The 14,362-nt window shown below is 44.4% G+C and overlaps 1 protein-coding gene across 2 annotated transcripts in view; it reads right to left on the reverse strand.

The window, feature by feature from the left end:
- Positions 1–12,468, reverse strand: part of LOC112572366 — a 32,058-nt gene extending 19,590 nt beyond the window's left edge. For both annotated transcript variants that reach the window (XM_025252005.1, XM_025252003.1), the window contains exons 1-2: positions 12,260–12,468; positions 7,235–7,327 (exon numbers count right to left, since the gene is read on the reverse strand). In XM_025252005.1, coding sequence (XP_025107790.1) covers positions 7,235–7,327; positions 12,260–12,443 — 277 coding nt within the window. In that variant the 5' untranslated portion in view covers positions 12,444–12,468. The remainder of the gene's footprint in view (positions 1–7,234; positions 7,328–12,259) is intronic.
- Positions 12,469–14,362: the final 1,894 nt, after the last annotated feature.

The following is a 14,362-nucleotide window of genomic DNA, read 5'->3' on the forward strand; positions in this document are numbered from 1 at the left end:
CTGGCTAAGAAGCAGGAAATGATGGTGGATCAGTGGATGGTAAACTAATACAGCACTTTGCTCAAACGTTAGGCACATAAGTGCACCCTGTCTCGCTCCGTGCAAACTCTCGACCTGAATGTTGTTACAGTAACACCCCAGGTTAACTGACAATAACCGTTTTTGTCACATCTCTACAAACGGGCTTGACCACAAATTCCTGTTCCAAAGGATGCTGTGCACAATGATTTGTTTTTGGTTTCGTGAATTTGAAAGTACAATAGATAATAGAAAATGAGAGGAAAAGAAAGAATAGCGATTAGACGGAATGGGGAAAGGGAGATCTCCGAAAGAATAAAGGAGGCAACACAAGGGAAAGGGGATGGGAACATAAGTAAAAAAAAAATACAAATTAAAAAAAATGTGTGCCTGTCTTATCTTGGCAGTCTCGGAGATTCGAAACTCTCAATGCCATCTCAAGATACCTTGCCGTGTCTTGCAGGATGTCGTTGTCTCAGACCCCACCCACCTATTCACAGCAGCCCTCGTCTTTGTGCAACACTCAACTGTCGTGCAAGACTTCGATCACCTGTCCCCACCTCATTCTGAAACTACTTGTGAACCCCCTTCCCCACCTCCCTCACCGTCACATGACATGACAAAAGAGAACGATATCAGTCTTACCTGTCTCAGGCAAGTCTGTTCGGGTTACTGCCCCTGCCACTCACAGGCTCTGGTTGGCTCGCGCCGATCAAACAGAAACCGCAGCGCTGTTGCCGTAAAGGTCCACTGCGCGAGGCCGCTCGGCTTTTTTTGAGGTCTTCACGAGGAGTGAGCATGGGTCATCTCTCCTGTGGTCACTGCCTCAGTCTGGACCGTGCTGTGACGTAACAAGCCCGAGGTTGCCGTGTGCGCGCGGCGCGGCAAGGCGGCGCAACCCTGCCCGACCTCTTCAAGTCAGGCTCGAGACGCAAGAGACGCGGAAGTCAGCGCTCGACACGGAAGTAGGCGCTCGACGCTTTCGTGAGAAGGAAAACAAAAAAGGTAGAGATGGCTGGTGTGAGAGCAATGGGGAGCCAAGTACATGAAATATTCTCTCCCTTTGTCTGAGAGAGTAGAAACTGTGTCGGTGGTGGAGGAGGCACTGATGGTCAAACTAGGTGAGGGACGTGAGGCATGAGAGATGATGGGAAAGCACAAGCTCAAGGTCTCGCAAGAATGTCGGTAGAGGTTTGAGAATGAGGGGAATCGCATACACATAATATCTGGTTAAAAACAATCCACCCCACAAACCTTTCTCCTGCTAAAATGATCAGCCATAATGGCAGCAGCACATCGTGTTTGAAGGTATCTCGCTGCTTTACGATGATCCTTGCTGCTGTGTTATTCTGTAAACAGTTCCACATTGCACCAGTGGTTCAACCCCTGACCTGCCATCTACCGTCCCTTGTTTGCTGACGGTTCTGTCGCTTGCAGCGCCCCAGACCCAGACCCCTTAAAAACAAAATCCCGGATGTATGGCATTGACAGTGCGACCTCTCACTGGAATGCTCTCTGCGGTTGTGGTCAGCCTCCAGCTATAATCTTCTCCTCTTCTATTTTTCACATCCACACATGAACGAGCTCCCTCCCTCGTCAGTCATCAACGGTTCTTTCGTTCTTCTGCACAAAAAGTAATTCCACGCATCGCAGAACATTTGTTCCAATATTGTTTTCCGAATTAAAAAACACAACCTACACACTACATAGAAGACAAAAAAAGGTGGATGCAAACTGAACTATACAGACATTTTTCGCGAAGAAAAGTCTAACTAGAAATTTAAAAAAAAAAAAAAAACAAAGTAGCCCCAGTCTCGAATTTATGGCCATCCCCTCGTTGACTATTAAATGTATGCACTGGAGCTTGTCATGCGCGTGCCGGTGTTCGTGTGTTGCAGGTAAGGACTATGATTAATATTCTGTTGCAGTTTCCTAGTTCATCGGTTTTTTCTGGATTCTTCTACTTCGCATGTGACCTTCTTGCAAAGTCTTCCTGGCAATGATGCTCAATATGTCCTTCGCTCACAATAAATTTGAATAACTTGCTGTCTACAAACTTAAAAGAAACATATCCATCTCTGCACTCGGATTTTTACATTAGAAAGAGCTTCCAAGACTTATTTTACAGAGAAATCCACCGCGAAACAGTCATTGATTAAAGCAGCTTTTTAGTCGGCAAAGTCAATCACAAGCACGAGCTACAATACTGCTGTTACCACAGGCACGGACCATCTTGTTGTGGCACACAGCTGGTTCAAAGAATATTTTTAAATAGTTTCGCTAAGTTACATGTACTGAAGCTAAATTTGTTTCTGTCATGGCGACTTAGCACTCATTTCCTCACCGTGACGATCGTAATCAACAAATGTAATGGTTTAGAATGCTTTTCCCTCGTGCACCCTCAAACCCGTTAGAGACCTACGCATCGGTTGCCGTGGCAACTGTAGAATGCATTGCATGCACAAAATTGATCACAATCAGGAAGGAAGGAATTACTGCTGGAGGAGCTTTGAATTATATTAGCTAATGAAATGAATGCAATAATGACCTAATTATTGAATGACTAAAAGAAGCTAGGCCTTTATTCCACTCTTTATTGCCTAGAGTGGTTGGATGGTTGGCTTGGCACATTCACTGAACTGTTCTGCTTGACCGAAAAATGAGGCCCGACACTTACGCCTCAAAAAGGACACTGGCAAAAAAATACTGACTAAAACTGACAGCCTGGAACAGGTCCCAGCCCAAACTGTATGATTTCCTGGTTTTTGTGAAGCCAGCATCGAGATTATTTTCATGATTACAGTCGATTACTTGGATGGATCAGAATTTGTCTTGATGGTAATACTCGGATCGGGAGGATCATTAAGTGTGTTATTACTGGGTGCTTGTCATTCTCAGTTAAGACCAGTCTCGAGATGGCAAACCCTGACACTTTATGTGCTGACGAATTGTGTGTGGTTCATACAGCACTCGTGAACCAGGTTAATGTTAAAATATTTTTTAATCACTGGACGTGATAATTAGACGACTAAAGTTTAGGAATGCAACTTTCGAAATTTGGTTTCAATCTTCAAGACACTGGGAAGTCTAGAGTCCAGTTCAGTCCAAAATGCGACATTAATTTTCCTGAAAAGGTGACATCTAGACAACAAGAAGTCACTTCCTAACCCCAATTCTGACAAATATCACTTTCGGCTGGGTTTGTAGTCCAGTCTTTAATGGAATCGGTTTATTTTTAAAAAAGAAGTTTCTGTCTATTTATTTAATATGTTAATAACGAAAGATCTCAGACAGAACGAACAGACACAGTGCTGCAGCCGACATATTAGTATCTGAGAAGGGCTTCTCGGTGTTAATCCCAAAATACCTATCTATTTCACGGTAAGACCTATTCCTGCATGCAATCAAATGCAAAGTCTCGTCTCTGACAGACAACTCGGGGGCAGGCATCTCTCATCCAGACGGTTTGGGACGAAGGAGCTGGCGAGGGCACGCCGAGGGCCTAAAGAGGGAACCTCTGACTGTAACCGATAGTTCGCTGGAGGCGAGCGAGTCTTCAAACCTCACAGTGTCCTTACTCGGCCAAACCCTATCATTAATACAGTTCTTGGCACGGACGTACACAGAATCTGGTTATCTGCAAGAATAATTGAGAAGAAAGGATGATTTACCTTCGTGATTACCTGCCTTACTATTTCTGCAGGCCAATAAATCAAAACCCAGACGCCTTGGTATTAGAAGAAGAAAAGAGAAGAAAGAAAAAGAAAAAAAAAGTCTCGGCGGACATAATTTTTCCTACCTACCTGCCAGTAAATCGTGGCCATCATTAAGCCAATTCCCGATGGAAATTACGGTATATTGAACCGTCAATCGCGCCCCGGGAGGTCGCCGCCGCGCTCAATCAGAACAGCCTCGGTGAGCACGTGCGCTTATGTGCACTACCGACATGCCTGCTCTGGAGCTATGTCGCAATTTCAAGTGCTCTTCCATGTACCCGGTTCCCAGAACAGCCAAGCTGAAGACATTGGGAAGCTGTTCATTTTATTATTATTTTTAACAATCCGATTTTAACGTGGCTCAGTGGTGAATAATCTTTTCCTTGGTGTACCGATTTCTTTTGTCTCTATTGTGTCATTGGCGCGATTGCTTCCTGTAGGCCACGCTGGGCTGCGCGCGGTCATCGTGGGCCACTTCCGGTTTTAGGGGTCTGCCCCTTCTCCAGTGTATTTCATCGATCAGAGCAGTCAGACTCGCAAAAAAGTCGCTTGCACAAATCGTTTATCTCACTATGCTTTAAATTCAACTACTGTAGGCATACGGTGTTGCGAACTGCTTGTTCCAAGGCAAATAACAAAAACAGAACAATAAAAGGTGACCTCTGATCCCACAATTCGTCACATCGTGACTTTACGTTGCCTTCAGATGAAAATTAAGAATAATTCCACAAATTATCGAGCGTCGCCGAGTCCCCATCATCCTGGTGTGTAATTAGAACATGGCAACAAAATATTCTCGTTATGAAAATGATGGAGAGGCTACCGATCCATCGAATTGTTAGAACTCACGCATTATACCTCTAGACTTTTTATTGCTCTGTCGTGTTCTTATAAATATCCACTGTGTGGCCAGAGAGGCCGCTGATGTGTAATTACCAGTATCACACTGCGTGATTTGGGATTTGTTGCTATGCCCTCCCAAACCGTGTGAGACACAGTTTTGGGTTTCCAGGGTTGCCGTGTTTTCGTCAAGCCTTATTGTTGGAAAATTTAATTTTTTTAAAAGGGGTACACGCCACGAAGCATACCCTAGAAAATTATAACACATAAGGCACGACTTCTCATATGAGCATGGAGACTGCCGCAACTTGCGTCAGACATTGTGTCTTTTTTCTGTCTTTTTTTTTCCCTCGATTTTTTTTTTTTAAGTTTCCACCTCTTCAGGATTCGCCAGCCATTTTTTTCCCTAAGCCAATCCCCTTCGACGTTTCCTTCCTCACGTGTGGCAGGCCTCTGAAGATCAATGGCTGAAAGTCACAAAAACGCACTTACCGCTCAAAGCTTATTTTTAGCTTCATACATTAACATGTCAGCTCCTGCATACAGCGAAATGCCTTTGTCACGTGCCCTTCAAGAAGCCTGTCGTAATCAATGATCTCCCTGCTTCTCTTCCCTTAATTGTAATGGCACCCTTCCGCCGCCAGTTGCTGCTGCAAAGAACCGCGTCACGCCTCGAAGACGGAAGCTGCGGTGCTACTCTGGCGGAGATGGTAGATAATTCACGTACCACGTGACACTATCCATGCGATGCACACAGCAAGCAACTATTACCCCAGTCCCCCTCCCTCTGCACGCGGGACTGAGGTCAAACCTGCGAGACTTTGAACTTTTACCTGGTGTGTGTCTGTGCACTAAGACTTCAGGTAGTTTTCACTCAGACAAAAGAAGTTTGCTGATGAAGATCATCCGGAAGTGACAAGGACTAGCTTAGTCGTATCATAGACACAATAATAAAAAAAAAAAAATTGTCTCCATTGTCACCATGAAATAATTCTGAAAAAATGTCGAACTTCATATTAGCTGTCTAACCGATCATTCATCCACCCAACCATATCGAGGTTGTACTTACAAATGCGTTTGTTCCCTCGTATTCATAAAAAAAAATCCCTTTATTGGTTTTTTCAAATTATTTCGCGCATAAATACTTAACTAATGCGAGGGAGTTAAAAAAAAAACACTTTCTACTTTCAAAGGGAATGCGGGGAACAGTATAGCACCAAGATAATGATCACAACCGAAGCATTTTGGAAACCTCCGCTCATAAGGCTAAAGGTGAACCAAAAAAAAAAAAAACCAAAAGAAAAAAAAACAGAAGGTCCTCCATTATCCATCATCATTATTTCATCGCCTTCCTGCACGCCAGGAACCCGGCAGCGAAGGTCGGAGGTGACTCCGCGCTCTCGTAGTTAGTATGGATAAGGGAGGGGATGTCGCGGGAGATGGAAACAAGATGGCAGACAGACAGGGCGCTGTAGTCAGGGTACTGACGGTCAGATTACCACCACCACCACCACCACCGCTAACAGCAGATTCTTGAAGCAGATGGCTGTGGGTCGGTCCCCAGGCGACGGTGGGGGAGGGTGTCGGCTGCATGTCAGCTACCGAAAATAAGTCTCGTCGCCTACTCTCGGTATTCATACTTCCCTGACTTTTATTTAAGAAATGGCTTGGAAGTGAATGTTTAACTCTCTGAACTACTTTCTCTTGTCTTTGACAAGTCTTCATGGTGGCCCTCGACTGACCACGTGCCCAGCAAGTTGTACCTACAGATGGCGGACTGACCGCACGGACGCATCCAGACTGGCGACTATTGATTGCGTCTGCGACCTACCGGTAGTTCTGACATAAATTTAACTATTCCTGTCCACAAGTCCACTCTGTCTATGGTTTCAAGCAGATTGCGGATCACAAAACCCCACTGAGGCCTTGCCGGGGAGAATATCGACTTTGTCTGCGAAGCTGTATTGAAGTCAATGGAGTCGGCTTAGGAGTGTGTGCTGGATTCTCTTTATAGTGTAGCCCTGGAGGTCCAGTGCCCTCTAAAGCCACTCTTATTTATCAAAATCCCCGGTCTGGTCGTGCTAATACTGGTAATAGCGGCGATGTCTACAGCAGAGCAGCGCCCTGACCTCCGGGGCTTCAGCACCCAGCAGTTAATCAACAACAAGTCAACAACAAGTCCATTGCACTAAGTAGCAAGTGTTTACTGTTTAAAACATTTATCAAAAAAGCGTGAGCTCTTCCAAAAATGTTATTTGAGGTCCGATGAAGAAGATCCACAGTAGAGAAGAAAAGAGAAAAAGTGTGTTGGGGGAAGGAAGTAGACGAAAACAGGAAAGACTGAGCAAAAAAAAAAAAAAGCACGGGTTGTAAAGAGAAGTGACAGAGAGAGACGAAGCGCGGATCGGTAAGAAACGGACGGTGAAAATGTTTAAAGATGGGGAAGAATGGGTTATGCCTTGACAGGAGAGACACCCGGTGTTTCTGATCCCTGGATCCTGAAAGCAGTCCCGTTCCGAAAGAAAAACCATCTTGCCAACAGACGAACCTCTCTAGTCTGAAGCATTATCAAGATAACTGATCAGGGTGGGTGACTGACAGGAAAAGTTCGAAGACTTAATTGAAAAAAAAAGGACAGAAGCCAACAAAAGCAGTCTTACCTCGCTGCTGGAGAGTTTCTAGAAGTCGTTTGCTGGTCAGAGGCTTCGATGTGATAGTTACTTCTTGTGGTGGATCCTTATCCAATGTCAACCCTGAAATGAACCAAACAGCTGCCGATGAAACACTAAGTACAGAAGGATGCAAAGAGAGACCGTTAAATGTAGAACAGAATAATTATTATATTTATAGCGAATATCCATGGTAGGAAGCTAGCTCAACACACAAGGATTTAAGTGGTAGAAAGGTTGATGAAAGTTTATGTACATTAGTACTAGTCGTGTACTTTTACTGAAACTTTTTTCTTAATTTCTTGATGGATTGTGGCGTGTGTATGAATGAAAAATATACCAAAACTATTTTAATTCACCCAAGGCCTTTGCAATCCAACTGAGAGTGTGAATCAATTATTTTACTGACGATAGTTTAACGAATGAAACCGACAAATGAAGCGGTACAAATGTGTGAACCAGCAAAGAGGCCGGTCGTGGTACAAAAGATGACTACCCGAAGTAAATAAGAAAATCATCTTCGTTCAGTATACAAGGACCAACGCGGAGGGTTGAATGCACGGTCGCAGATCGGTAGAATAAGAATTCAAAACTAAGCGGCGAAGGGGAAAAAGAAGCACCAAACACACCGACTGAGAAGACCCTCATGTACCCGGTAGTCTGGTCGCCGTCACCGACGACACCATCAATGGCTTCACCGAAGCAGCCGATGATTTGGGACTTGGACTCACTCAAGTCAGCAAAATCCAATTCCTTTACCCAGGACAGCTATAGGTTCCAGCACAAGTAATAAATGATGATTGAATATGGCAAAAATGCTAATGAAGAGTGGAGAGCATTCTTTGAAGATGCACCCGGTCTGTTTTGACTTGTGTTTCAAAGTGGAGTTGGTTAATTATCCTACTGGCAGAAGCAGCCTCCGTGAAGCATGATGACCAATTGAGTAAAAGCTTTTTCTGGTCCAGCGACTTTGTTATTACTGAAACTTTTTTGAACTAAAGACAGTGAGTGCTCTGGGGGAAAGCGGCGCTGAGTTGGCCTATATGCTCTTGAAAATTCGAGACCAAATGGAAAAAGACCCAAGAGATAATTTATTTGTTTACATTGTGATTTAAAAAATGTAGGTTAAAATAGGTTTAAAAAATGAGTAATGAGCTTTTAATAACATCAACCCAGTAAACATCACAGACCTGTCAGTTGTTTACTCGTGAATAAGGCACTAGCCCATGTCACTTGATATCCTTAAGAAATGGTTAAGAAGAGAAAAATAATCCTAGTTCATCCCTGTGTCATCTGACCTGGAGGTCCTTAGGAAGTAAATAGGAAGTATTTTGATAAACTGGTTGCAAAGACTCCATAAATAATACGTTTTGTAACTGTACACTTCAGAAGCAATTTTAAAAAAGGCTTTTCTGGCACATTCTTCAACAGCTCCTGACAAAAAGAACATCCTTTTCTTGCCTACCTCTCCAGCCATCCCTCCTCTGTGTGTGTACCCGCCATGAACCGGGCTTGAATAACCCACTTGGCTCCATTGAGGCAGCTATCGACTTCTGCCCATAGGGGGTGTTGGGTATTAGTTGGCCACCCATTAATCAAGCCGGAGTTTGCACTCATTACCAAGCTCCCAGCGACTTGCCCTTACCCCGGCCTTCCCCTCGGACGTCCTGGCGCTCGTTGCAATAATTAACGGAGTTTTGTCACCAAATGGGAACAGAGAAAACAACGGGTGGACAGGACAGGACTGTATCGGGTGTCGCGCTGGCAAGAGTTGATGGAAATTACGCGAAACCGGAGGTTGGGCGGGTGGAGAAGGGGCAACCCCATAAATCAAGGGTATGCCTAATATTTTATGCAACGGTCTTGTGGCGCATCAGCAGAGAGCCTCACCCTGAAGGGACAACTGCAACCGTTTCCTAAATTCTGTCTTCTGCACAAGCAGGTCTTTGTCCCACGGACAATGTGTTGTGATTGTTTTAGTTTTCTGTATACAATTGTGTTGGATCAGACTCTCTGCCACAGAGGATGTCTTTCTCATCCCACCGGCAAACTCTCGTCACACCAATAAATAAGAAATCTTAAAACTTCTTCAATTAATAATTAACTACGACATACACTCATTATGAAATAACTTTAATATCTCGCAATTATAGTCGTTTTTCTATTTTGTAGGTCAATAATTTACAGTGATAGTGCTACTATTAGAGATACGAATGTTTCCCGCTAAATGTAGTCCAAGCATTAAATAAAATTTTTGAAAGGAACATGAACCGTTCAACAAAAGCGAGTTCTTGCCATAACTGGCACATTTCATGCGTGTCATATTGAAAACAAGTCAAAATATTTATCTGAAACAAAAATTGCTCTTGTTTCTCATACAGTTAGATATAATGGCTTTCCTACCCCAAATGCCAATGGCTAGCAACAGCGAAAAACCTTTTAGGGATAACAAATTGGAAGAGGCATAAAGGGAAATCCACACTTGCTCTTTCCTGCATTCCTCTTTCAGTTTATGCTTCCCCCATCAGAAATAAAGCTGCTTTCCTCAAGCGATAGACAGCAGATAGTGCTGGCCTTGCACTCAGATGGCCACTGCAGCTGATGACATGTTTATGGCCAGCGCCACCCACAAAACTAATGTACACCAGTGTCCGCTTCGACTACCCGACCTTCCCGGGCTGTAACCTCTGCCACTGACCTCGTTGGAGGCGCTGTGTCCTGTGCACAGACCCACTTTCTTCGTTAAAAGGCGAGTAATTTCTCGGCTATTTATCCGCCTCTTTGCGAAAACACCACATCGGGCAACCGATGGAGGGAAGAAGGGAGTTCAGGGGGACGGGGGAGCTTTGCTGTTTACGAAGCTGCTTCGTCAATCGGCATTGATGGCATGATTGGCCCTCCAACGAGCCACAATGGCCGACGGTCAAGGCCGTGCAGGATGAAAAGAAGCTTGGTTAATGTTGGTCATTTCGGGGCTGACGATCTCATTTCTAGCCTTTCCCTGGAAAAGCCTCGATTCTCATCGTTCCAAAGCTTCATAATTGCTTTAGGGGTGATGGGGAAGCTAAGATGCTATGGTTATCTATTAAGGAGAAAATATGGACAAGCCATTGCTGGCAATAATTTCAGAAATGTAACCAGCACTTTTCCTTCTTCCGCCTTCTCCCTCACTCTTTCTCTCCCACTTCTTTCAATCTTTATATCATTATAGTTAATACGCAACAAGCATAGAGCATGCAATGAAATGAAAACATGGGCAATATTTATATGAATAAAAAATCTGCTATTATTAATATTATCAGTTATAATACCAAGCATTACTACTTCAGGAAAGTAAGACCACCACCACTTGCGCTTCCACATTTCTACTCCCTTAAAGAACAAAAAAAAAGAAGAAAAAAAGAAAAAACTTTAAGAAAACAAATTGCGAAATTCTCCTCCTCTGACAACTCCAAATCCTCTTCCAGACATCTCTACCATTTTTCTCTCGACGCATTCAATGAGTCTTTTGAAGAAAACCTAAATCTTGATTATTGTCCTTCAGGCTAGTACATGCGAACCAGAAGCTAAGGACGGGTGGAAGAAGAACAACAAACGGAAGGGAGAGCGGCTGGTGGGTGGAGCTGTGAAGTCAAAGAAAACGGAAGTGAAGCCAGACTAACGGGAAGATAAATGGCCAAAAATTTTAATCGGAAATTGCCTCGAAATGAGAGGCACTAGCCCTGTCTAGTGACTACTACACACTGCCAGGCAAGTCTGCAGGAAACGATGGACGTTCCGCAGATGGCTTAGAGATTAAATATGGCTTTTAGGATGATGGTAGAAAGGAAAACAATTTTCTGGTGTATAATATGGTTGTCAAGAGAGTAAGCTTCAATGACCCCTTACAAGGATGGCATATTCTGGAAATGGCAGAAACCCTCGATATTGAGCGGAGTGGAAGAAACACGATAAATAAAGTTTTATGAAGAAAATTAAGTAGAAGGAGAAGGAGTCGAATAGTGACCATATCTCTCTAGATAGGTCTCAAGAAAATTATAAAAAAGGCGTTGGAAACAAGCATAATAGCGAGGGCATTATAAGATAAAAAAAATGGAGTGATGGGGAACACTGTTGGTCAAATAATACTAACCAATATGTTATCACCATCAACCTCCCCTCGTCAAGCATCTACCTTCCCTCTTGTCCCTCCTTCCACCGATTGCGTAACTAAAAGTTAGTTTGGATGAACGGCAATGCTCGAGACACAAGAAATGAAAACACACCAGCACTTGCTGCCAAGTCGGCGGCACGCGTTTTCAATACGCAGGAGCTGCTACTGCGGTCACCCTGCACGTGCTATAAAAAGGTCGTTCAATTTACGGTCGGAAGAATATTAACATTCACAGGGTAGGGATACGGTGGGGAGTGGCACAGGCAGATTGCGAGCTGTTGCGGGTGTATGCCTGCGTGCCAAACATGAATTACGACAACGAGGTGTTCACAAGCACACCAAGCGCAAACGGCGCAATAAGGACATCAGGGTGGACGACGAACAGCGAGATGATTACAGGGGCAAATAAATACAGAAATAGAATTAATACAATAAATGCGAAATGCGAGAGAGAAAGCTATTTGACAACAAAAGACACTGCAGCGGATGTGGACTCGTAACAAGGAGACGAAATTAACGGAAGTCCATTTTATTTTGATTAAACCGCTTTCATCTAGCATGATTGATGAGCGAAAGGAAAGAAAGACTGAAATAACTTAGTTGAGGCGAAAGAAAATAATAGTAAGAAAATAAGGAAGTATTGAAATATATATTGAAGTACTACAAGACATCAAAAGACGCAAATATTGAAAGTAAGGACGAAAGTAAAAAGAAATAAAAAGCTCTGGCAGCGAGAAGCCTGTCGCGTGCTGTCAAGCAGTGGCTGATTTCTACAGCTTATGATTCTTGCAAGGTTTCCTGCATCAAGCACTTGAAAGCTTTTCTTGTATGAAAACACACACACACTCGCGAGGACTCCATACCTGAGGCGTCTCCGGCAGCGGGTGTGAAAATTCCACACCTTCCCTCTCCCTGTGGCCACTCTCCCTCGCGAGGCAGCAAAGACCCTCGTTCAACGCACCCTGCTCCAGCTTCCCCTTCCACACACAGACAACTCTCGTGTGTTTCGTAAACAAACTCCCATGGTTTTATAGCACTCGAGAACATGGGGTCAACTACTCTCTCTTACAACTGACAAAGTATCATGACAGGCAGGCAGACAAGCATCTATAAATAAACCTAATATCCCACAATGCACTAAGGTTACAAGTTCTCAATTCTCTGATTAGAAAGCAAGAAGAAGGTGGACCCTGAATGACCATGCCAATGGGTATCCGGCAGGTCTGATGTAATGACCAACTTCTTCCAGGCTTTCCAGCAGTTCCTGCTACTTTGAGTTATCTCCCCTCGCGCGAGGTTGCGAAGGAGACGAAATCTGAGCGAAACGACAGGTCAACAAAACAGAGCATTTGACTGGTCCCTGTGGGGACAGGCACTGCCCGAGGAAAAACAACATTGTGACTGCCAGGGATGACTTATTGATTAGTCAGTCACACCTATGTGCCAGGCGCCCGTCACCACCACGGACCGTTTCACTCGCAACACTTGTTGTGCCGCACGCGCGGGGGAAATAGGGGGGTGAGGTTTGTTTTCTTTAGCCCCGTAATGGGAAAGTGTCGAAAGGAGTGGGAGTCGGGAGGGGAGTAGTGCACCTAGCATCGGTGCCTTAGCGAAGTCAATTATTACAGAGTGCACACAGACTCGGCCAGGACTGGTTCCGGCGGATGTACAGCACCACACGTTTGTTGTTGTTTTTGAATGACGATGATGTGCGCACCAACTGACAAGGGTACAGGATGGGCCTCACTGGAGCGCCCTCGTCATTGCTGCGTATCATCATGAACTTCCCCGACCCCACCGACAGGTCACAGGTAGAGGACAGGGAGACAAGTGAATACATGGCTACATCAAATACACTGATACCGGTCAGTGATGGAATGAATAATACAGTTCTGAAAGTCTCGTGCAATGGATCTGCTATTTCTTTCGCTCAAAACTTTAATCTTCTGTCCCAAAACTTGGAAAACAAATACAGTAGAATAAGCACAACTCACTGTCAGCCCTCGTCTTGTCTCACTGTCGAACCTTACATAGCTGAGAGGGAGTGCCGTTGAAATATGCATGCGACATCACAAGTGCAACAGGATATGATTAACATCCGGAGGATGTATGTCAAGGGTGGGTTGCACGTGGAACTAGAAACAAGACGTGTCCGTCCGACGAGACATCACGACACCAAGGTGTCTTCCGACAACTCAGATGCTCCTCCGACTAAACAGAGCTGTCGGGGTCTCTGACAGGCACAAGTCAACCCAGCGCTTCCTGTCGAAAACCCGCGACAATGCTCGATACATCGAAGTACTCGTCAAAACGGGCAGATGTCCTCCCAAGTTTAAATCTTACTAAAATAAAGTTATTAAAAGCCCACTAGAACCCGACTACAATAAATGAGAAAGCTATAATAAAATTTAAAATATGAAAAGAAACCATCGAACCTGGCTTTTTTACTTACATCAGTACAGAAGACTTAGAAATGAGAGTTCCATGCTAAGGTATCAACGGGTGTACACCCAGACGCACCATGTGACCGGCTGATGCATGTGGTGCATGCTGGCACTAGCTGGTTAGACCAAACCTACAGCAGAACAAAGCTACAGTTATTGATCAGACAGACCTGATGTCGACTTGTTGTCTTATCCTCTGAAACCACGTGACTCGACTCCCAATTTCCAGCTCCAACCGAGGTCGACTGGTGTACGTCATGGCGCGTTCATAGTTCGTGTCGCGTGCGTGTCTGTGTGCACGTGCGTCACTCTCGTCCTCGTGTCTCCTGTGTGAAAATGTGTATGTGTGTCCGTGAACAAATGCAAGCAAACATTTCAGGTAAGAAAAGGTCATCTGCTGTCTGGTATTATCCGAGCCGTGACCCCAACTTGAAACATTTTCCGACTAAAACAAGAAGAAATGCTCGAGAAAAACTGTTCGTTGGTATTCTTCAGCGCCCATAGTCTCTCATTGATTTTGTA

The sequence above is a fragment of the Pomacea canaliculata genome, linkage group LG9, assembly GCF_003073045.1.
Source record: "Pomacea canaliculata isolate SZHN2017 linkage group LG9, ASM307304v1, whole genome shotgun sequence".
NCBI lineage: Eukaryota > Metazoa > Mollusca > Gastropoda > Architaenioglossa > Ampullariidae > Pomacea > Pomacea canaliculata.